The 23,920-nt window shown below is 45.0% G+C and overlaps 1 protein-coding gene across 6 annotated transcripts in view; it reads right to left on the bottom strand.

The window, feature by feature from the left end:
• Nucleotides 1-10,438: 10,438 nt before the first annotated feature.
• OXNAD1 (oxidoreductase NAD binding domain containing 1) overlaps nt 10,439-23,920 on the bottom strand; it is a 50,691-nt gene continuing 37,209 nt past the window's right edge. For 3 of the 6 annotated variants that reach the window (XM_057737871.1, XM_057737873.1, XM_057737872.1), the window contains 4 exons: nt 23,002-23,143; nt 12,955-13,197; nt 11,687-11,822; nt 10,439-11,018 (listed from right to left, as the gene is read on the bottom strand). In XM_057737871.1, coding sequence (XP_057593854.1) covers nt 10,864-11,018; nt 11,687-11,822; nt 12,955-13,197; nt 23,002-23,143 — 676 coding nt within the window. In that variant the 3' untranslated portion in view covers nt 10,439-10,863. Of the gene's footprint in view, nt 11,019-11,148; nt 12,799-12,954; nt 13,198-23,001; nt 23,144-23,920 lie in introns of those variants that run through there. The other 3 variants (XM_057737874.1, XM_057737876.1, XM_057737875.1) reach the window with 2 other exon arrangements.

Raw genomic sequence — 23,920 nt, 5'->3', positions numbered from 1 at the left:
TGAGCAGTGGGCTATTAGTAGTAGGAATACACCGACGTGAAGCTCACCACTCAGCCTGGTGCAGGGCCGTGCTGGCCCTGGGACTGTCCTGCTGGGCTCACCTGAGCAGCCGGAGAGCAGCAGTGGGGAACAAAGATGACATCGTGAGGTCTGGGGAGGGAGGGAGGGAGGGAGCCTGGGGCACAGGCAGCCTGGAAGCAACTGGTCATGACTCCTGCTTCCTGCAGCCCTGCTGGAGGTGCTGGCAGCGCAGGGCAGCCTTCCAGGGGAGCCCGGGTTTCTCATACCCGCCCCCCAGAGTGATGGCATCCCGTCAGATCCAAGGACAGGACCCAGCAAACCTCTGACTGGGTTTTTGAGGTGGCTGTCGCCAGAGGAGTATGGAAGGCAGTGTTCCCCACAGGTTCCTGTTGCCAAGCATCACTTCTGTGGCCAGACCAAAGCTAATGGGCCACAGCTCACTGGCCCTGCACCCAGCAGGTGCTGGCTTCCCCAGCCCCACAAAACAAGCCCCCGTGCATTTGTTCAGTGGGCATGAGGGGTCTGATCACTCACTCTCCAGACCTGCAGCTTTAACTCCCACCCACAGTGCTGGGTCAGAAAGCGCCAATCCCGGCTCCCCTGGAGCTCACAGCAGACACCGAGCAGCTGCACAGGAGTGGTGACTGTGCTAACATGGGCCGTAGAGAAGCTTGGGGGACAATGAAGGCAGGGATGGGATGGGTGGGGGGAGGGAGGTGGCATTCAGCTGGCTGGGGAAGGCTTTATGGACGAGGTCAGCATTGAGGCTGAGACCTGAAGGGTGAGGTTGGGTGCATGGTCCCCAGGAAGGCAGCGTGCCTGGTGGTTAAAGGCATGGATGCTGGGGCCAGACTGCTGGGGCCAGGCTGCTGGCTAGAAGCCTGACCCCACCACTTCCCAGGCGTGAGGCCTTGGGCAAGTTACTTACCCCTGTGTGACACACTGATAGCTCTGAGAATTAACTGCATGCATGCAAAGCACTTAGAGAATGGCTGGCACACAGCAGGTGCTACACAAATGTGAGTGATGAGGAGGAGGCATCTGACGGTGGGCTCGGAAGATAAGGCAATTGATTGGAGAATGAAGCGGTGCTGAAACTACCAGTCACACCGGAAACAAATGAGTACTGTCCCTGTCAAAGGCACTTCCGCAGAGTAAATAACACTCTGGTGGTCCTGCCCTTGCTAAGGACTTTCCTAGAACCTCTCTCATGGATTTGTTTTCAGGATTTGAACCACTAATTGAACATTATTCTACAGAGTCACTAACACGTAAATCTTGACCCTTTCCTTAGGACCCAGAGAACATGTCTCTAATTTGGGGAGAGAGGACGTGCTGGGAACCAGAGCAGCTGGTGGGGGAGACACTACGGGGGAGGCGTGCGGTTGCACATCAGGAACTGTTTATCCTGGGTCTGCAGGCAGAGCCTAAGTTCTGCCCCCAAACGATTCTAATGATGCGGCCGGGCAGCTGCAGCCACAGGTGGCAACTGTGACCTAGAAACAGGGTACAGGGACCCACTCAATCCAAAGATGGTTCAAAAACGCAGACCCGTGTAGGTTGGCTGGTGAAAGAAGAGCTTTCCACCCTATAACTAATGCAGTAAAATCTATAGTTCTGTATTGAAATGTGTTGCTTACTAGTCATCAGCCCCAATATGGCTTTGGGTCTTTCTGCTGCCTCTGAGAATAATATAAAGGCTCGATGATGGTAAGAAATAGACTTCACTGATCAGGGTGAGTATTAAAACGCTTCTTATAATGGACCTCTGTTCTGTGAACCTTCAGTGCTGGGTACCATCTATTGTGTTGATTTTTGAGTGAAAAGAACAAGAAAATCTTCTTGGAATGAAGGACAACCAGCAAGCTTGCCAGTTTCTGGATTCGCAAAATGCCTAAGCTGCTAACTGTCTAAAAAAGTTCCCTTTCTTGAATCTGGGGAACTATCAATTCAGCCCCTGTCTCCGTCCAGCCCACCTGGAGCCCCAGTAGGCAATGTTGTCAGTTTTCTCTCTTATTAATGGTGATTCCACCATTTCTCTAGAGCCCCAGCTCCAGAATTTAATCAGCAGTAGAGTGCAAAAGTCCTCTACATCAAACCAAACTTCTCCCTTGCTTCAGTCCAAGGCAATTTCTTCTTATTCTGTCAACACTGGGGATGCAAATGACAGTCACTGCAACTATTAATCAAATACCTGAAGACAGGTGAGACGTTCCTTGGTCATCGCTCATCGGAACGGCCAGCCTCAACTCTCCTTGATCCCTAAGGCCCGTTTTCCATCACAAAATTGTAGGATGGTAAAGCTGGAAGGGATTTAAGTTGCACCGTCCTTACCTACTTGACAGATGAGGAGAGCAGGTTACGGAGAGAGGTGGAAACACGGTCTCTGGGTGCCGGGCGCCATGTTCTGCCCATCAGACCACACAGCCAGCCACACTCTCATTCTGTGTTTCTTCTCTCAAGGCTCCTAACAACACAGAGGCCTAGCGGGATTGAAAAATCTCACCCGCTGCACTGCTCTGGTGATGGGGTGTCCTAGTTAACTGAGTCTCTCTCAAAAGATGGGTGGAGGAGAGCCCACCACCCTTCAGCAGTGAGGAGGATTGGGGAACAAGCCCAAGTCCCATATGTCTGGCCTTGTCACTCCCAGCCAGGTATACCTGGGCAAGCTATCTAACCACTGTCCCTCACTTTCCTTGTAGGTAAATGCGACAGCATCGTTCACACTGCCTACTTCACAGAAACGCTGTAATTTCCTGAGACAAAACAAACTACTTGTCAAATTCCAAGTAATCCTGTAGTGTTCAGTTGATATTGGAGCTCCCACCAAAATCCAGACCACCATACAATTCAGGGTAACCCCAGGGTTTCTATTCCCCATCACTTCCCCTTTGTAACTTTACCTATAAACGTGAAGTTATATCGCTATGGATAAGACCTATTTGTGTTTAAATAACTTGAAGATAAAAAAGATGCGGTAAAGAAAACATGGAATATACTAGAAAGCTAGAGTAATGAAAACAGTGTGATTTCAGAGCAGGAACAAATTAGCAGACTTAGGAAACAGAGTAGTGAGGGGACTTTAGTCTGTGATAAAGGAGGCATTTCAAATCATGTGGGAAAGTGTGGAACAGATGATAAACGGTGCCGAGCAACTGGAGAGCCACATGGGAAAAGTCAGACCCATCCCTCATCCAGCACAAAATGAATTCCCAGTGGATGAAAGACCTGCAAAAGTATCAGAAGAAAGTATATGCATAAAAACCAAGGGAAAAGACTGATATTTGATTATATATGAACTTAAAATTCTGGTATATATTATGAAAAACAGAATTCAGGGACAAATAATAGACTGGGGAAAATAACTGCAATACATGTAACAAAGGATAAGCATTTATTCTATAAGGAGTTACAAATCAGATATCAAGATGGACAGAAAAATGTGAACACACCATTCTCCAAAGAAGAAAGAGAAATGGCTAAAACACTTAAGGAAAAAAAAATTGCTAGAAAGCAATCAAGAAATAAGTTTAAAAACAAACAAAAAACAACTTTCACCCAACTGACTATGAAAAACAATTTAAAGATTTAGAATATCTAGTATTAGCCGGGAGGCGGGGAAACAGGTACTTTCATACTCCATTAGACTATGAATCGATTAGGCATTTTATAAAGCAGCTTGACAATACCAGCCAATTTTTGATCCAGAAATGACAATTCAAGCAATTGTACAGGATTATATGCACAAAATCCATATGAACAAGTGTGTTCACTGCCAACTGTAACAGCCCCAAACTGGGAACAATCTATATGTCGGTCATAGAGAGATGGCAAAGTACACTCTGATATATTTCCATAATTTGGAGTGTGTTAAAAGAACGAAATCCACAAGCACACATATTTCTTATGTATTCCATGTTAATACACCGTAAACTGCCTACAAGGATGCCCAGCAAGCTTTCTGCACAGTTCATTCTAGGTAAGGGAGTGGCACAGGGGGCAGGAGGAGAACTTCAGCACTTTAGTTTACATACCTTTATATTATTTGATTTTTTACAGTTATTGATCAGGTAATTTAAAAGGAACAAAGAAATGGACAGAATCTTGGTATACTCGAGCACAGCGAAATGGAACATGGGGATGAGATGGAAGAGACCAGCTTCAGCTAACGGGCCCCTGCAGGGTTTGTAAGAGCTCAACATCCAAGGCAGTCTGGGTTCCTGAGCAGAGCATTTTTTTTTTAAGAACTTTTATTGAGATACAGTTAACAGACAATAAACTGCATATATTTAGAGTGTACAATTTGGTATCCCAATCTCCCAATTCATTCCCCCCCAACCCTCCCCGCTTTCCCCACTTGGTGTCTATATGTTTGTTCTCTACATCTGTGTCTCTATTTCTGCCTTGCAAACTGGCTGATTTGTACCATTTTTCTATAGTCCACATATATGTGTTAATATACGATATTTGTTTTTCTCTTTCTGACTCACTTCACTCTGTATGACAGTCTCTAGGTCCATCCACATCTGAGCAGAGCCTTTTAAATGCACGCCTTGATTTGATGGTGGGTCAGGAGGTATCTTTAAATGTCATCACCATGCTGGCTGCATATGTGCATATTAGGAAAGAGTAATATTAAAGACAAGACATCTCACTGCTTCTCTAAGATGAGAGCAGGATACTTCTTTGAGTTTCATTTAAAATAAAATGAAATAACAGCTCTCGGGTTGAATTATCAGGATATGATCATCTGTAATACCTAGGAATGAAGGAAATTGCTGTTTTCCATTCAGAAAGTTAAAAAAAAAAAAAAAACCATCTCAGGCGGAGGCCCATGACAGCACACATGCCCACACACTGGTACCCGCACACGCACGTGTACCTACTTGCAGCTCTGCATCCCACAGTCACAACTCTCCTGAGCACTGCTGCCAGAGTGGGTACAACCTTCCCCACTGCCCCTCCCACCTCCTCATCACTCCAATGACTCATCCGGTCAGCCACGTCCTACATCTCTCTTTCAACCAGACAGAGTTGCAAAACAACATTTTCCCCCAAACCGTTTCCACTTTCAATCATAAAAACAGTTTCGCAAGCTTGCTGGGCCGAGGGGTGCGGCGGGGGGAGGTCAAGACGGCCACATGGGAGGATGCAGAGTGTGCGTCTCCCCACAGCTAGGCCAGTGGCCTGACGCTCGTGGGGGACCGCGAGGCCCAAGGAGATGGGAAGAACCCCTAAGCCACCGGGTAGGACGTGTGGGGAGTCAGTGGGGAGGAGACGTGGAGGCCGGACAGGACCAGCACCCCTGAGGGGTGGCTGGGGGAGGGGGGAGATTCCCACCTGGAGGTGAACGGAGCAGGACCCTACGGTCCTTGCTCACCTCCCTGCCCCCCCGTCCTCAGCCTGCCCTTTATCTGTGGAGAAACTTTAGCCAAAGAATAAGTTCAATCAGAGAAGTGAAAAAATGCAGAAACAAAGGAAAACAGTCAAAGGAGACCAAGTAATAATTTAGTCCCTAAGCATAGTCAAGGGCCTTTAGCTCCCCCTCAAGAGCTACAGATAATATTCTGAGCCACGTCCTGTGGGCTGTCTTGTAGATACTGAAACCCCCACCAGGTGGAAGACGTTAACGACATGGTAACCAGACTGTAGCCGTGACATGAGCTGCCACCATTCCCAGAACCGGCCTCAAAGAAATGGAAACACAACGACCCTGGACCTGCAGACTCACTGCACCTAAAACAATCATGATGGCGCTGGTCAGACCACCGATGACCCATTTCAAGATGCCTGTCGGAGCTGCCTGTGCTGCTTCTGCACGGAGCCCCCTCCCTCACCTGTAAAGCTCCTGCCCCCTGACTGTCATGGGGGGAGTCAGCCTCTGGATGGGTGCCTGTCCCCACACCCCCGCCGCCGGCTGCTGGCATCCACAATAAAGCAGACTTTCCTTTCCACCCGCCTGGCCTCTTTATCAGCTTTTGAGGGGTGAGCTGCCGACCCCACCTTCGGTTACGGAGGGACTCTCAGGGTCTCGGAGGATCAGGGGGGTGCGCGTCTAGGTTTCCCTTGACCAGCTGGCCGGGAGGCCTGCTGGGCTCCCAGGCCAGGAAGCCTGCATTGTAAATTAACGACACTTCAGTAAGTTTTTTTTTAAATTAGTTAAAAAAATAGCGTCCTCTTGACCCCATTTCCCTTTCCAGCTACCTTCCCATCTTTTTCCTTCCCTTTATGGTAAAATTCTTTGAAACTACGATTTATACTCCCTCACTACAATTTCTTTACTCCCAGCTGTCCCAAACCCACTCCAGTGTTTCACTCTTAATGTCCCTCTTGTCACGATCACCAGTGACCTTCCGGTGGCTACATCAATGGCTGCTCCTCAGAACTGCTCTCCTGTTACACCAAGCATGACATCGCTGACCAGTCCATCCTGCTTCAAACACTTCCTTCACGTGGGTTTCTGACACCACGCTCATCTCCTTTCACTCTTTCCTGTTTATTGGAGCACTTCTTGCAACTCAGCCCCAAACCTCATCAACCCCCCCATCCCCCAGACTCGGTGTAGGCCACTAACACAGCCAGGACATCCCCAAATAAGCTGAGGGTCGAAAATCTCACCACAATGGATGCAGATGATCAAGTGTACAAAAAGCCAAGAGTTCACAGTGATACTTAAAAAAAAATCTCACTGGTCATCTTCCATCTTCCGAGGTTGCTCAGACACCAGCTAACAGGCTAATCGATAAATAAAGGGAAAGAATCAAGTGCTGATCCTGTCTCCAACTCATTCAGGGCAAAGTCAATGAGGGAAAGTTCTTTTTAGAAGAGTCACAGGTAATAAATGCAGGAAAAATGATTGAGCTGGGCAATTAATCCTTAATGAAATAGTAGGTAAGGACAGTGACCTGCAGCTACCAAGATCATTAGGTGAAAGGCTGACAGAGAACTTTTAATGGGGGGATCACGCTGACAAAAGCTGAATCCACTGATCAGTCTTAAAAACACTAAAAGTGGGACAGACATTAGGTGCCTCCTTGAGATGCAACAGAAATATATAACACCACTTACGATGTAGTCTTGCAAAAGAAAAAAAACTTGAATCTGAATCTAAACAAGCTTTGGATCTACTTAGTGGTTTATGTGACACAGAGAGGACACAGGGTCATGTTCAATGACACCGTGAGGATACAGGAGGCTGGGTTTACAATGTGGGAGAGTCTACAGGACAAATGACCCAGTTTCTTCAACATTGTCTACGGTTATGTGTGTGGGGTGGGGAGAGGGGACTGTGGACTGTAAAAAGCTCAAAGGACGTATCAAGCAAATTGCAATAGGTGGACTTTGAGGCAGTGGTGGGGAAACAACACAGGAAGGTCTTAGATGGTAGTAAGGGTTCCTTGTTCTTGTGCTGAGTATGATATTGGCATTGTGGTCAGGTTGAGGTGATAGGGCTGTTATATACGCACGAATTTACAGGTGATATGATATGATTTCTAGCATTTGCTTCAATACATTCCTCAAACAACAAAACACAACGAAGTTGAGGGCAGACAAAAACAGACAGCAGAACTCTGGCAATGAATGAAGCTGGGTGATGGATGTGTAAGTTCATTTTACTGTCTTCTCTACTTTGGTGTTTCTTTGAAATTTTTCACTGCAAGATTTTTTTTTTTCTTCAGGGTAGAGGCTACTAACCAGAACCGGGGTCCCAGAGAACATCCTCATCTCAGATTCCACGTCCACCTGTAGACACCCTGTGGGTGAGGAAGTGCCCTGTGCCTCAGAGAAAGCCCCTTCAATGGCAGACTATTTGCGAAAGACCAGGTATTTGATCTATTTTCTGGTGAGCGTTAGCGCTCATATGAACACAAGATTTCAGAAAGACTCACACATCAGCTTAACCTATCTTCTGAGTAGACTTTGAAAGCATCTCATGTCCTGAGAAGAAACATCCTTTCACAAACTCATAATAAGGCCAGAGGATCCGTAAGAATGCCTTTAACAGCCCATCAGCTCTGGGCAGGCCCTTTCACCCACGTAAGCATCAACTGAGCATCTATCATGTGCCAAGGCGCATGCTGAACGAGACAGAGCCCTACCCGCGCGCAGATCACAGGCAGGTGGACTAACCTGCACCACCCAGCCTCTTACATCCTCTCTGAACAGGACGAGGAAAAGCAAAGTGACAACACGGTCACGCTCACGCACTGTTCTGCCGAGCACGTCGTATGTGTCATCACCTTTAATCCCCACAGCTGCCCTACGAGGGAGGTGGTATTATCCCCTCCATTTCACACGCAGGTGTAAGTACATGTCCACGTGTGCGTAACTACAGACTGAGGCATCACGCAGGTCAGTGACGTGCTCCCGGTCATCTACCCAGTACGTGGCAGAGCTGAGGTGGGCACCCGAGCAGTCTGGCTCAGTGGCTCTCTCCAGCTGACATCCTCAGCCACCACACTAAATTCCAAGCCACCCTGGCTGGACTTATCTCAGTCTGAGGATCACAGAGATCCTGACGGGCGTGGCAAGCAAGGGCAAAAGGACATTCTTCGCCGTTCAGCGTTCAGCACCAGAAAGGACAGAGCTGGAAGGAGCCACGGTCCGTGCAAAGGCCACAGTCTGGCCCCTTGGCAGTTTACAGATGGCAACAGTGAGTGGCTGGCAGGGGGGCGGGCAGAGCTGGGAGCTCCAGGACAGGTGGCCCTCGCTCTATGACGGTGGCAGGCACACAGGCCCCTGTCCCATGCTGCACTGAAGATGCTCCCCCTGCCAGCTGCCCTGGCTACCAACACAGAAAGGCCTCTCTCCCTGCACCTGGGGGTCTGCTCCCTGCCAGCTGCCTTTGCCAGTGGGCAGAAGAGCCCCTTAGGGCTTCCACACCCCTGAATCTCACCATGCTCTGCTCCCCTGCCTCCTGAGCACTCAGCTGTCAAGCCCAGCCCTCGGCCTGGACACGGGGGCCAACTGGTGACTCAGGGCTCCTTATGGAGGCCAGAGCTCCTCACATTCCCCTCCCAAGCACTGCCCTGAACAGACTCTGATACTCCCGTCACGTCCAGGGCCCCCCTTTCTTCCTGCTGAATTCAAAGCTGTGACTGAACTAGTTGATGAATGACCCCAGCTTAAGACTTAACAAAATTCAAAACAGGGCAGAGGCTAGACAGGTGATGCCAGCCATCACCACGCTCCATCAATCAGTGATGCGTTTAAGCTCCATCATCCCCGTGAGACCGGCCGCCCCAGGGAGGAGAAAGGGCCACCTGCCCTCTCTCATTGGCCGGAGAGCAGAATCCTCTCCACGGGCCCCTGCACCTCCAGCTCTGGTCTGCCCTTCTTCCCAGATGCCCCTTACCCCACGGGGCTCTCCAGGAAAGCGGCCATGATTCAAGACTGTTTGTCACAGGGCTTCCCTGGTTGCACAATGGTTAAGAATCCGCCTGCCAATGCAGGGGACACGGGTTCGAGCCCTGGTCTGGGAAGATCTCACATGCCACAGAGCAACTAAGCCCGTGCACCACAGCTACTGAGCCTGTGATCTAGAGCCTGCAAGCCACAACTAATGTCCCATGCTCCGCAACTACTGAAGCCCGTGCACCTAGAGCCCATGCTCTGCAACAAGAGAAGCCACCACAATGAGAAGCCTGTGCACAGCAACGGAGAGTAGCCCCCACTCGCCACAACTACACAAAACCTGCACATAACAACAGTGCAGCCAGTAAATAAAAATAAATAAATTTATAAAAAGAAAAGACTGCTTGTCACAGAAAGGAGGGCCTGGCCTTAACCTGGGGACTTCTTTCAGATTTTTAAAACTCTAAACAAAGATGAGAAGTACAGTCTGCTTTCTAGCAGTTCCACCAGCGCAGCCTTGGGACGGACAATGCTCTCCACTCTCTCCACCCATCCTGGGGACCACCTCCTAACCCCAGGCTTAGCAAGGGGCTAAACGGTAGTTGCTTTCTTTCAGTCACTCAACAGGCATGTGAGAAGCTGCTGTGACAGGAAGAACCCTGGCAAAAGAGTGGGAAAAAAAGGCCGAGGAGCAGGATTTGGGACCGGCTCTGTACCCCCTAATCAATCCTGAGCACATTTCTACAGGCAGCCGGCCCAGCCACTGAAGGCAGGTTCAACAGGGAACACGGCAGGCATCCTCGCCTTGGTCCCAAACAAGAAGCCGCCCCCCACATGCAGCGTTGAGGCAGGCGGCCAACACACAGACCCCAGAAAAGGCTTCATCTGAGAAGAAACTAACAATCAGGACACACACTTAGGGTGTTCATTAACAGGAGGCAAACATGCTGGACACAGCTCCCTAAAGCAGGTTCCCTAACACTTTTCCATCTCCCAACCCACCTGCTGCAGAAGCAAGGCTGCAGACCACAGTAAGGTAAACTAAGACATTAAACATACAGCATTTCAAGTAAAATGACATTTAAGTTTATTCAATATTAGGTTGCTGTTAATAATTTAAAGACAGCCTATATTTCACACAGAAAACCGTATTTTCATGACTGAAGTAAGTGTATGTCTTTTTTTTCCCTTAAGGGGAAAGAAAATCTGTATTGACCATTTTGAGGTACATCATGAGATAATCAAATAGTTATTCACAAACGAAAGTCAACATAGTAAAAAAGTTTAATTAATGAAGTTTCTGCAAAAAGTTTATCATGTAAGTCTGTTGGCTGATTTTTCTTCTTTCTCCACAACTGGTCACTGAGTTCACAGCCTTAAATAATTAGACTGGGTGGAGGTAACTTCTTCCGGCCACCAATCACAGGGCGCACTGTCTGTTCCTGTCCTAGCAGACCTCCACCCCCCATTCTCCACCTCCACCTGCCCCTACCACCACTTCTCAAAGCAGATGTGCTCTTTGGGAACATGGCTGCTCTCCAGCTCCTTGGAGAAGAAGTCTGTCATGGGAGGTGGGCCACAAATGTAGAACAAGGTCTCTTTCGAAATATGATCTCTTATCTCCTTCTCCGTTATTCTTCCTTCTACCGAAACACAGAATAAACACCAAGTTTAGGCCAGGTGTTTGTACTGAAAAGAGGAAGGACCAACCACAACTTGGCCACAGTGTTTATTTTCAATAACCGAGCCCAGCGGCTCGCGTCCTGAGCCATCCACATGCCGCTCCTGCAGGCGTCCGGCCGGACCCACGCCGAGAGTGCATCTCCGGGTTTCCTGAACCCACAGCCAGCAGCAAGGGCAGCTGATCATAACGCACCCCCCACGCAGGGCCGGGGGGGTACTGATCTCTGGGAAAGATTCAAAGCTGCCTTCAGCAAAGTAAATAAACTGCTTTGTGAGAACTCCTTCCAGGGAGGGGAAACCACGAGAAATTTAAATTACTATTAATGGCAAATGGAACTGATTCCATCAAAGCCGGAGTATACATTCTTTGTACGCATACTATGGGGATGACGCAGAGGTCCCCTAAAAAATGCAAAAAATAAATTTTTAATATGGGCAGCAGATCTGTATATAATAAGTAAATCCAACTAATCTCTCCTCATTTTTCCACGATGAATTGTCTCTCAGGTCCCCAGGTAGTGACATTTCCAGCCAGCAACTCTCAACAATAAAGCATCTACACTCAACCCACTGGCACATCCACAAAATAATGGCGTGGAGACAGTCAAAATATCTTCAGGGGACTCACCCGTGATGTATGGCTTGAGGTCTGCACTGACTTGTGTCGTCTGTTTTGTAACATGCAAACTGCATGCAATCTTCTCAGGAAATTCACTTACTACATCGAGGATATTCTTCTGGAATGTCAAACATGTCTGGTCACACTACAATTTTAAAAAATCAAAACAGATGTGCATCCCCCCCCCAGATGTCGAACCCCCACTGCCATTCTGCACACGGCTGCTGCTCTTGTGCTCTGCTCAGAGGGAGACTGTTTGCAGCCGAGCAGGCCAGAGCATTCAGAGTACAGAGGGCTGTTTGGCTTTAATTGAAATCTGAATATGCTAACAAGCATATTAAGAACTCTCCGGGAGTTTTTTCTTTTTCCTTTTTCTCAGGCGTGGGCAATTAAGCAGCAGTTTCACTGACCACAGTTGTGTCTTTTAACTGTTTCTGTTCTTTTGTTCATCCTTGCAGCTGCAAAGCAATCCAAAGTGAAAGCCTTCTCCCATCAAATGGACTTAGTTTCCTCAGATGCAACCGATGGGGATTTCATGTACCCAGCTGGGTCTCACCTACTCCTATGCGACCTGAGCTCACTCGTAGGCCTCTTGACTCTCTGGGGAACCCCAGGACCACGCTGACTTCTGCTCACCCACCTCCAGATTCAAGCTCTCAGACCTGCCCTCTCCTATCACTGCACTGGGAGCCTCCTCAGCACTAGCTTTTTAAATTGTCCTGGGTAGGATGTGTTGGTTAATTCTCATTTGAATGTGATTCAGCCTTTCAAGCCTTTGGTTTGGACTGTTGCAGGGAAGACAGAATGGAGAGAAGAAAGTTCTGTGACACTGTGACTTCCCTGGTGGTGCAGTGGTTAAGAATCCGCCTGCCAATTCAGGGCACACAGGTTCAATCCACGGTCTGGGAAGACCCCACATGCTGCAGAGCAAATAAGCCCGTGCCCACAACTACTGAGCCTGCGCTCTAGAGCCCATGAGCCACAACTACTGAGCCCAGGTGCCACAAATACTAAAGCCCATGCGCCTAGAGCCAGTGTTCCACAAAAAGAGAAGCCACTGCAATGAGAAGCCTGTGCACTGCGACAAAGAGTAGCCCCCACTCTCCGCAACTAGAGAAAGCCTTGCGCAGCAACCAAGACCCAACAGACCCAACGCAGAGAAAGGAAGGAAGGGAGGGAGGGAGGAAGAAGGAAATTATTTAGTTAGTTCCGCAGACACTAACACCATGACGCAAGTCTGCGCACAGCAAGTCACGGGCCACGCACTCCTCCCTCACCTTGAATAGGAGCTCGCTGGTGTTTTTCGCGCTGTAGAACAGTCTGATTGTTCCAATCTCATACCCACGTCCTGTGTTCGCCCGTTCTCTGTGGAGGTCCACCGCGTGCCGCAGGATGGAAAGCAGAGGGTTAATTCCCACTCCTCCTGCAATCAACACGAGGTTTCTAGAGGCATCTGCAGGCTGAGGGTCAAAGCAGAACTCTCCACCCACTCTCACGGCCACTTCAGAGTCCAGCGTACACTAAGAGGGGAGAGAAAAGAGCCTTTAATCCTTTGTAGCAAAGGTGTTAAACCAAATGTTCTTCCTCAGGAAAGCTGAGTGCATCCACCCCCACATCCTGATCCGTTTTTAGGGCCACTTTCACAGCTTGTGCTCAGTTTTTGCAGGGCCCTGTGAATGGATTCCACTTGTCTGCTACCCGGGCCGTCTGCTCCTCCACCCTCGTGATGCAGGCTGCCCAGCCACTTTGGCATCGGGAAGCGGAGGCTCGCTTCAGGAATTCTGCCACCATTTGTTAACTTCGTCAGTGACGACCTAACTGGGTTGTGCGAAGAGGCACTGGGCCCAGGGGACAGCCCTACAGCATCAGTGGCCTTTTCTGAGCGCACTTCTGTGTTCTGCTTAAAGCCTGGGAGCGGAGAGACGGGACGGGGCTGCCCTGGGCTCGTCAGGGCTGAGGTGTGTGGGTCCCAGGCTTCCTGCGGGCGGTCAGCAGGGCACAGCCGGGCTGCTCCACAGGCTTAGGCCAGCACCACGTCCTGCTCAGGCTGCCGGCTTCTCCCTGAGCAGAACAGGCAGCCAGAAGTTCCCCCCTAGGGCGTGAGGACTGCTCACACTCACCCAGGCAAAGTGGCGACAACTGGGTGAGATTGCGTACACCAGAGATGCCATCAGAGCTGAATGCACTGGTTCTCCGTGGGGGAGATACTGCCCCTGAGGGGGGTGTTCTGGAAATCTGTGGTGACACTTTTTTCATGTCACGATGATTTGGGGAAGCCAACTGGCATCTGGAGGGCAGGGCCAGAGACACCAGACGTCCTATGAAGTTAGTGGTGCCCCAAAGCTGGCTCCTACTAAGCGGGTGGTTAAATCTGCAGGAATTTTGTGGGCCAGTTTCTACTGGTAGTTTGATGCCAGCCACTGGGAGTATTTATAGCACAGAAATCAGCAAATGAGGGCTTTCCTAAGTCAGAGAGCTGGGCTGCGATGCACAGGGCTGCCCTGCACCGACTTCCGAACGACCCATGGTACACACATGCAGGTGAAAACCTCAAAGATCTGAGACTAGACCCTAACTCATTTCACAAAAAAACTAACTCAAAAGTATTGTTTGTGCAGATCTAACATAGCGTGAATTTTCCAGAATGTCACCGCTATGCAGATTGCACTTTGTTGTGTCCAGAACTTTACCAAGCATGTTCACTATTCTGGAGAATCACATCCCACTGTGCAGCATGCATGCGTGGTCCTTCTGTCGCCAGGCAACACCTGCACCACCTGCATCTGTGGACGTGGATGCACGATGATCCTACGCCGAGGACCAGCCACCCCACTCCACCTCCTAGTTTAGACACGCCCCACCACTCACACCCTGAAATACACAGTCTCTGATTATGGGTCACTTTCCTTTACTCCTCCTTTGTATTATATTTAGAGAATTACGTTATTTTTTAAAATGTATTTATTGATTATATTAACTTTGAATTTCATTTCACAAATGAAAGGGGGCACTGGATCCGGCAGTGTTGAGAACCCCTAGTTCGGAGAAAAACACACTGATCTAGGAGTCAGCAGGCTAAATTTTAATCACAGCCCCTAGGAAATCCAGCAAGTTCCTTCACTCCTCTGAGCCTCTGCTGCCCCACCTGGAAAATGGGTCCCAGCCCGTGTCCCGCTTGTCCCCCAGAGCTGTGGTGGGCATCGCATGACACTGTGGGGGAACCCCTGCTGACACCAAGCGCTACATGGAGGGTATTTTGGTCATGTGGATGTCACAAAATAAAAAACGTGGGGGATACCTGCTTCCTGCTTCCTCGTCACCAAAAAACAGAATTTAGGAATAAAGAAATTTGTTTATATTAGAAGCATTCCTGACACAAATCAACTGAGTGGACTCCCTCAGTTCACAGCGCTTTCTGAAGACCAGCCCTGAGCACTTACCTGCCTGACAGGTACGCAGTAAGCACTTTTGACATGAATTTAATTTGGGGCTCTACAACTTAAACAGCTAAACTTAGAGAAAATCTAAGAAAAAATGAAAATTATTTGAATTCACAGAACAGGTCCTTTTTGGTCAAGAACTGTTAAATGAATGGAAATCCTTTCTCTGAGGGGGGAAAAACATCTGAACTTAACTATTTTAAATATGTAGGAGATTTTTACATGAAGGATGGTAAGTGGGTTTTCATTTTTGACAGAAGAAATTAGCAGCAAGTTATTCTGTTAGGAATCGCTATACTGGCTACCAAAGTGCTTCAAAATGCTGAAGTCTTGGAAACAGGAATCTGTGGAGGCACTGCCTAATGATGGCAGTGGAGTTAATTGCTCTCCCCTCTCCCCCTTCCTGCCTGCCTGTACACGTCTCTCTTTATCTCTAAGAATCTAAGAGTAAAAGAGACTAAGAAATGAGAGGGAAATAATCTTCTCCCATGGTCACCTTCAGTGTGCTTAGCAATGACAACGAAGACTCAGGTTATTGTTTTTAGAAACCAGAGTATTTTCAACCCTGAAGTTATCAAGAAAATGTGCCCCAGGGAAAGATAATACTCAAGAAGCCAGTCGTCTCCTTAGTGACAAAATAATCTTCAGTACATCTATCTCCTAATTTGCCAGCATCTGGAAAGAATCAAAAGCCATCTTTATCTTTTGCTGATCAATAAAACGGCCACGGTAGCAAGAACACGAGGCTCAAAGCACCGTAAAGTATAAAAAGGAAGAGAGTGGAGGGACGCTACCTTCAATTACATGGCAATGTATCTAATTTGGGTATGGATTTTCCACTTGTGAAATAAACAACTTCTCCACAGCAACTGGAGCCCAGTGCACAATAGCTGTCTAGAACCCTTTACCCTGCCAGGAGCTTGAGCCAAAGCAGAGAAAATAGAGGAAGACGTTTATGGCACTTTATTCCACGTCCCAACAGAGCAGCCTGCTGCCGCCCAGACACTCACGTGTCTCTATTGTCCACTCTAATAGCTTCATAAGGCAAATCTGCAGGAGGAAAACAGTCACCTGAGAATGGTTCCAAGAAAAATCTGACATCATAAAGGCTGTTTGCAACTCCCACTGGGCAGAGTGGAGCAGGCACTACAATTAGGATGTGCATTCAAGCGACGCCACTTGGAGATTTTCTAGCCTCTTAGAATAAGTTCCTTCATTGAAATGCCAATGAGCCATGAAACCAAGCAGGAAGCTATGGACCAGGACCAGGGCCAGGTTACGTGGGCGGCCAACAACTGGAGAGCGCATGGCACTGGGAGCGGGGTGGCTGCACTCCTGTTAACACCGAGCTTGGGGCACATGCACCCTTTGTTGGTCCCACCCCCAGGGCATATGTTAACCACTCAGGATGCAACCTGGAGACAGTGATGGGGGAAAATCCAAAGAGAAAAAGGAATGAGGTAGCTGAGGCCAAAACAAAGGAAGGACTCATAGGTCGCAGGGTAAAAAAGTGAGAGGATACCTTCACAATGGAAATGCTAAAGGAAGCAGCTGGAAATGTGTCTGAACAGTTACCACCTGACATGTAAACCATAAGAAGAATATTTTTTATGCTGCTGTAGAGTTAGAAATCCTTTTTTTAAATTATCTTACAGTAATGGTTTTTTGTTGTTACATAGTTCTTTGAATTTTAACAAACACAGAAAAGTGTAGCTACAACCAAAATCAAGATATTGAACAGTTCCACCACCCCCCAAACTCCCCTATGCTACCTCTTTCTGCTCACACCCGTCCCCACCCTATCCCCGGCCAACCACTGATCCGTTTCCACCACTATATTTCTGTCTTCCAGATTGTGGCATAAATGAGGTTACAGAGTATAGGACCTTGGAGACTGGCATCTTTCACTCAGCACAACACCCCTGAGAGTCAACTGAGCTGTGGTGCGCATGAACAGGTGACCTGTTTTTACTGAATAACAAATACAGGCAGACCTGGGAGATACTGCAGGTTCGGTTCCAGACCACTGCAAGAACGTGAGTACTGCAACTAAGCAAGTCACAGCAATTGTTTGGTTTCCCAGTGCATACAAAAGTTATGTTTACACTATACTTTAGTCTATTAAGTGTGCAATAGCATCATGGCTAAAAAAACAGTGTATACCTTAATTAAAAAATACTTTATACTACAAAGCTACAGTCATCAAAACAGTATGGTACTGGCACAAAAAACAGACACAAAGATCAATGGAACAGGACAGAAAGCCCAGAAACAAACCCACATGCTTACGGTCAATCTATGACAAAGGAGGCAAGAATACACAATGGAGAAAAGACAGTCTCTTCATTAAGTGGTACTGGAAAAACTGGACAGCTACATGTAAAAGGACGAAATCAGAATACTCTTTAACACCACAGAGAAAAACAAAATGGATTAAAGACCTAAATATAACACCAGATACCATAAAACTCCTAGACGAAAATACAGGCAGGACACTCTTTGACATAAATTGCAGCAATATTTTTTTGGATCCATCTCCTAGAGTAATGGAAATAAAAACACAAATAAACAAATGGGACCTAATTAAACTTAAAAGCTTTTGCACAACAAAGGAAACCCTAAACAAAACGAGAAGACAACCTACAGACTGGGAGAAAATATTTGCAAATGATGCTACCAACAAGGGATTAATTTCCAAAATATAAAAACAGCTCATACAGCTTAATATCCAAAAACCCAATCAAAAAATGGGCCAAAGACCTAAACAGACATTTCTCCAAAGACATACGTATGGCCAACCGGACATGAAATGATGCTCAATATCACTAATTATTTGTATTTACTTATTTACTTATTTATCTATTTATTTATTTATTTTTCTCTTGTTGCAGAGCGCACGCTCTAGCTATGGCACATGGGCTCTGTAGTTGTGGCTCATGGGCTCCAGAGCGCAGGCCCAGTAGTTATGGCGCACGAGCTTAGTTGCTCCGTGGCATGTGGGATCTTCCCAGCCAAGGGTTCAAACCCATGTCCCCTGCATTGGCAGGTGGATTCTTAACCACTGTGCCACCAGGGAAGCCCAATATCACTATTTATTAGAGAAATGCAAATCAAAACTACAGTGAGGTATCACCTCACACCAGTCAGGATGGCCATCATTGAAAAGTCTACAAATAATAAATGCTGGAGAGGGTGTGGAGAAAGGGAACCTTTCAAACTGTTGATGGGAATGTAAGGTGGTGCAGCCGCTATGGAGAACAGTATGGAGGTTCCTTAAAAAACTACAAATAGAGCTCCCATATGATCCTGCAATCCCACTCCTGGACATACATATATCCAAAGAAAACTCTAATTCAAAAAGACACATGCACCCCAGTGTTTGTAGCAGCACTATTTACAATAGCCAGGACATGGAAACAACCTAAATGTCCATCAACAGATGAATGGATAAGGAAGATGTGGCACATATATACAATGGAATATTACTCAGCCATTAAAAAAAAAAAAAGAAATAATGCCATTTGCAGCAACATGGATGGACCTAGAGATGATCATACTAAGTGAAGTAAGAGAGAGACAAATATTATGATATCACATATGTGGAATCTAAAAAAATGATACAATAAAATTTATCTACAAAACAGACTCACAAACATAAGAAAACAAACTTATGGTCACCAAAGGGGAAAGCAGGGGGAGGGATAAATTAGGAGTTTGGGATTAACATACATGCACTACTATATATGAGAGATAAACAACAAGGACCTACTATATAGCATGGGAAACTATATTCAATATCTTGGAATAACCTATAATGGAAAAGAATCTGAAAAAAAAATGTGTGTGTGTGTATACATATAAATATATATGTATAGCTGAGTCACTTTGCTGTACATCTGAAACTAACACAAAAGTATAAATTTTTTTAAGCTCTCTATTGTAATATAATTGCTTTATACTCTTGTACCAGTTTTTGAGGTACACCAAAGTGAATCAGCTATATTTATACATATATCCCCATATCCCCTCCCTCACACCCTCCCTATCCTGCTCCCATAAGTCATCACCCATCATCGAGTTGATCTCCCTTTGTTATACAAAAACTTCCCACTAGCTATTTTACATTTGGTAATGATATATGTCTATGCTACTCTCTGACTTCGTCCCAGCTTCCCCTTTGCCAACCTCCCAACCCCGTGTCCTCAAGTCCATTCTCTATATCTGCATTTTTATTCTTGCCCTGTCACTGGGTTCATCAGTACCATTTTTTTAGATTCCACATATATGAGTTAGCATATGGTATTTGTTTTTCTCTTTCTGGCTTACTTTGCTCTGTATGACCGACTCTAGGTCTATCCACCTCATTACAAATAGCTCCATTTCATTTCTTTTTATGGCTGAATAATATTCCACTGTATATATATGCCACATCTTCTTTACCCATTCATCTGTTGATGGGCATTTAGGTTGCTTCCATGTCCTGGCTATTGTAAATTGTGCTGCAATGAACATTACAGTACATGTTTCTTTTGGGATTATGGTTTTCTCTGGGTATATGCCCAGTAGCGGGATTACTGGGTCATATGGTAGTTCCATTTTTAGTGTTTTAAGGAACCTCCAAACTGTTTTCCATAGTGGCTGTACCAATTTACATTCCCACCAACAGTGCAGGAGGGTTCCCTTTTCTCCATACCCTCTCCAACATTTATTGTTTCTAGATATTTTGATAATGGCTATTCTGACTGGTGGGAGGTGATACCTCATTGTGGCTTTGACTTGCATTTCTCTAATGATTAGCAATGTTGGGCATCTTTTCATGTGTTTGTTAGCCATCTGCATGTTTCTTTGGAGAAATGTCTATTTAGGTGTTCCGTCCATTTGTGGACTGGGTTATTTGCTTTTTTGGTTTTAAGCTGCATGAGCTGCTTGTATATTTTGGAGATTAATCCTTTGTCAGTTGTTTCATTGGCAAATATTTTCTCCCATTCTGAGGGTTGTCTTCTTGTCTTGTTAATGGTTTCTTTTGCTGTGCAAAAGCTTTTAAGTTTCATTAGGTCCCATTTGCTTATTTTTTATTTTATTTCCATTATTCTAGGACGTGGGTCAAAAAGGATCTTGCTTTGATGGATGTCATAGAGTGTTCTGCCTATGTTTTCCTCTAAGAGTTTTATAGTGTCGGGCCTTACATGTAGGTCTTTAATCCATTTGGAGTTGATTTTTGTGTATGGTGTTAGGAAGTGTTCTAATTTCAGTCCTTCACATGTAGCTGTCCAATTTTCCCAGCACCACTTATTGAAGAGGCTGTCTTTTTTCCATTGTATATTCATGCCTCCTTTGTCAAAGATAAGGTGCCCATATGTGTGTGGGTTTACCTCTGGGCTCTCTATTCTGTTCCATTGATCTACATTTCTATTTTTGTGCCAGTACCAAACTGTCTTGATCACTGTAGCCTTGTAGTATAGTTTGAAGTCAGGAAGCCTGATTCCACCAACTCTGTCTTCCTTCTCAAGACTGCTTTGGCTATTCGGGGTCTTTTGCGTTTCCATACAAATCGTAAGATTTCTTGTTCTATTTCTGTGAAAAATGCCATTGGTAATTTGATAGGGATTGCACTGAATCTGTAAATTGCTTTGGGTAGGATAGTCATTTTCACAATGTTGATTCTTCCAATCCAAGAACATGGTATGTCTCTCCACCTGTTTGTATTTCTTTGATAACACTGTAAATTAACTATACTTTAATTAAAAACATTTCTTCATATAAAGAAAACCTTTATTGTTAAAAACAAATGCTATCATCTGACAATGCAGGGTTGCCACAAACCTTCAATTTGTAAAAGAACACAATTATCTGCAAAGTGCAATAAAGTAAGGCACAGTAAAACAAGGTCTGCCTGTATACTATATGAATGCATCACAGTTTATTTATCCACTCACCTGCTGAGGGATGTTTGAGTTGTTTCCAGTTTTTGACAATTATGAACACAACCACTATAAACATTCATGTACAGGTTTTTATATGAACAATTCTTTTGTTTCTCTAGGATGAATACCTAGGAGTGGTACTGCTGGGTATTATGCTAAGTATATATTTAGTTTCATATGAAACTGCCAAAATATTTCCCAGAATGGCTGTAGTATCTGCATTCCTGCTGACAATGTAAGCAACATAAGAGTACCAGGTGCTCCACATCATTGGTGGCACTTGGCAGTGTCAATATTTTAAATTTTAGCCATTCTAATAGGTCTGTAGAGGTATCCTACTATATATGGTTTTAATCTGCAGTTCCCTAATGGTGAATGATGCTGACGATTGTTTCACTGCTTATTTGTCATCCTTATATCCTTTTTAGGGAAGTGTCTATTCAGTCCTCTGCCCATTTAAAAATTATGTTGTTTTTTTTTTTTTTTTTGCTGCCTTTTGCAAGTTCTTTATATATTCTGGATACAAGTCCTTTGTTGGATACCTAATTTGCAAATACTTTCTCCTAGGCTGTGGCTTGTTTTTAAAAATTCTGTTATAGTGTATTTTGCAGAAAAAAAAAATTTAATTTTGATTAAGACCAATATACAAATTTTTCCTTTTAGGGATCTCACTTTCAGTGTCATGTCTAAGAACTATCAGCCTACCCTGAAATTCAGAATATTTCCTATGTTTTCTCCTAAAACCTTTACAGTTTCAGTTTTATACTTAGACCTAAAATATATTTTGAGTTAATTTTGAATATAAAGTATGAGATTTACGGCAATGTTCCATTTTTTTTTTTTTTTTTTTTTTTTGCATATGGACAGACAACTATTCCAGCACTATTAGTTTAAAAGGTTATCCTTTCTCCACTGAGAGAGGCCAAAAATCAAAAGGCCATGTGTGTCAGTCTATTTCTGAACTCTTTAATCTGTTTCATTGATCTATATATCTATCCCTTCACCAATACCACACTGTTTTGATTACTGTAGCTTTATTTTAATCTTAAATTTGAGTAATGTGATTCCTCCCACTTTAAGTCTTCCTTTTAAAACTGTTTTTGCTATCCTAGTTCCTATGCCCTTCCATATAAATTTTAAAATCAGTTCATTTGTATCTACAATATTTGCAGTATGGCACGTTGCTTTTTGGTAAAGGAGATAAGAATGTGCCTGGGATGGGATGGAGGTTGTTGGTAAATACAGAAGGCACACTCAGAAGTGAAGGGGATGGCAGTAAAAAAGAGACAAGGGTCAAAAACTAAGAAGACAAATGACCAAAGTGTTCTGAGTTCACTCTCTGTTGTCAGAGTTCTAGTAGGTAATGAACAGCAGCATAACTGTGCTGGGTCCCATGGTGAACCATGAATTATTAGCAGCAAATGTGGACTCCTCCTCAGAATCACATGTGAAGAGCTCTCCAGAGACTGAAATGGAGAGGCAACGACAACACAGGTTTAGCAGTGCTCAGCTCTGGGCAAGAGAAGTATGTAATCAGAGATTGCTTCCCTTCCAAATAATGAGAGAATGATAGCTTAATTCCCTTCATTTAAGATGGTTAGGACAAAATAATCTGACTTACAGATTTACCAGTTACAAGACACACACAGAGCCAACTTTCAAAAACTTACATATGAAGTAAAATGTTTTAATCCTAAAGCAGGATTCAACTGAATACTGCTTGGTGATTCAGAAGGTATTTCAAGACCCCAAAATATTCTGCATCATCCTAGGGCATCAAAAAGATTCTGCTTCTTTAACCTTGCTGGAGTCTGAATTCTGGATGGAGGGGAGCACTTAGTGAGCTTCTCTACCCTTTTCACACAAGCCTAAGTTTCTTAGGTGGATTAAGTGATGAGAACACAAATTATGTGGGAGAAAGAGATTCCAGATCTCCAAGTTTAAACAGAGGATTGCTCACCTGATTGTGAATCCAGAGAGCAGGAGGGTGGTTTGTGTACTTCACTGCCAATTCTATCATTCTCTCTTGCTCTAGCAGTCTGGGGCTGGAGCATATTGAGAACCCACCAACCACAGAGACTCCTGGGATAAAGAAATCAACCCTAAAAGGAAAGGCAAATAAATGACTATTGTTGAAGAAAATTTTAAAGTGGGTAATAAGGTAAACAAAACTGGTAAACTTTAAGCTAAAGTGACTAAGAAAAAAGGAGAAAAAATAAAATTAATAAAATCAAGATGGGACATTATCAACAACCTTACCAAAAGAAAAAAAAGATTATAAAGGAATTCAGTGAATAAGATAAAAAAATTAGCTAACTCAGATGAAATGGAAGCATTCCTAAAAAGACACAAATTACCTAGTTGGACTCAAGAAGAAACAGAAAATCTGAACAGACCCATAATAAGTAAATAGAGTAAATCAGTAATTTTAAAACTTCCCACAAGAATAAGTCCAGATGGCAGCAGTGGTGAACTCTACCAAACATTTAAAGAATTAATGCTAATCTTTCACAAATTCTTCCCCCCACCACAAAAAACCAGAAAAGAACTCTTCCCAACTTATTCTACAAACTATTACCCTGATACCAAAATCAGACAAAGATATCACAACAAAAGAAACTACAGATCAATATCCCTTGTGAATACAGATGCAAAGATCCCAGGAATGCAAGACTGGTTTAACATATGAAAATCAATCAATGAAATAAACCACTTAACAGAATAAAGGACAAAACCCAGGTGATCGTCTCAATAGATGCAAAAAAGGCATCTGACAAAATTCAACACCCTTATATCATAAAAATATTCAACAAACTAGGAATAAATGGGAACTTGCTCAACCTGATAAAGGCAATTATGAAATATCTACAGCCAACATC

The sequence above is a fragment of the Hippopotamus amphibius genome, chromosome 6 (genome assembly GCF_030028045.1).
Source record: "Hippopotamus amphibius kiboko isolate mHipAmp2 chromosome 6, mHipAmp2.hap2, whole genome shotgun sequence".
NCBI classification, from domain to species: domain Eukaryota; kingdom Metazoa; phylum Chordata; class Mammalia; order Artiodactyla; family Hippopotamidae; genus Hippopotamus; species Hippopotamus amphibius.
This window is presented reverse-complemented; position numbering and strand designations above follow the sequence as displayed.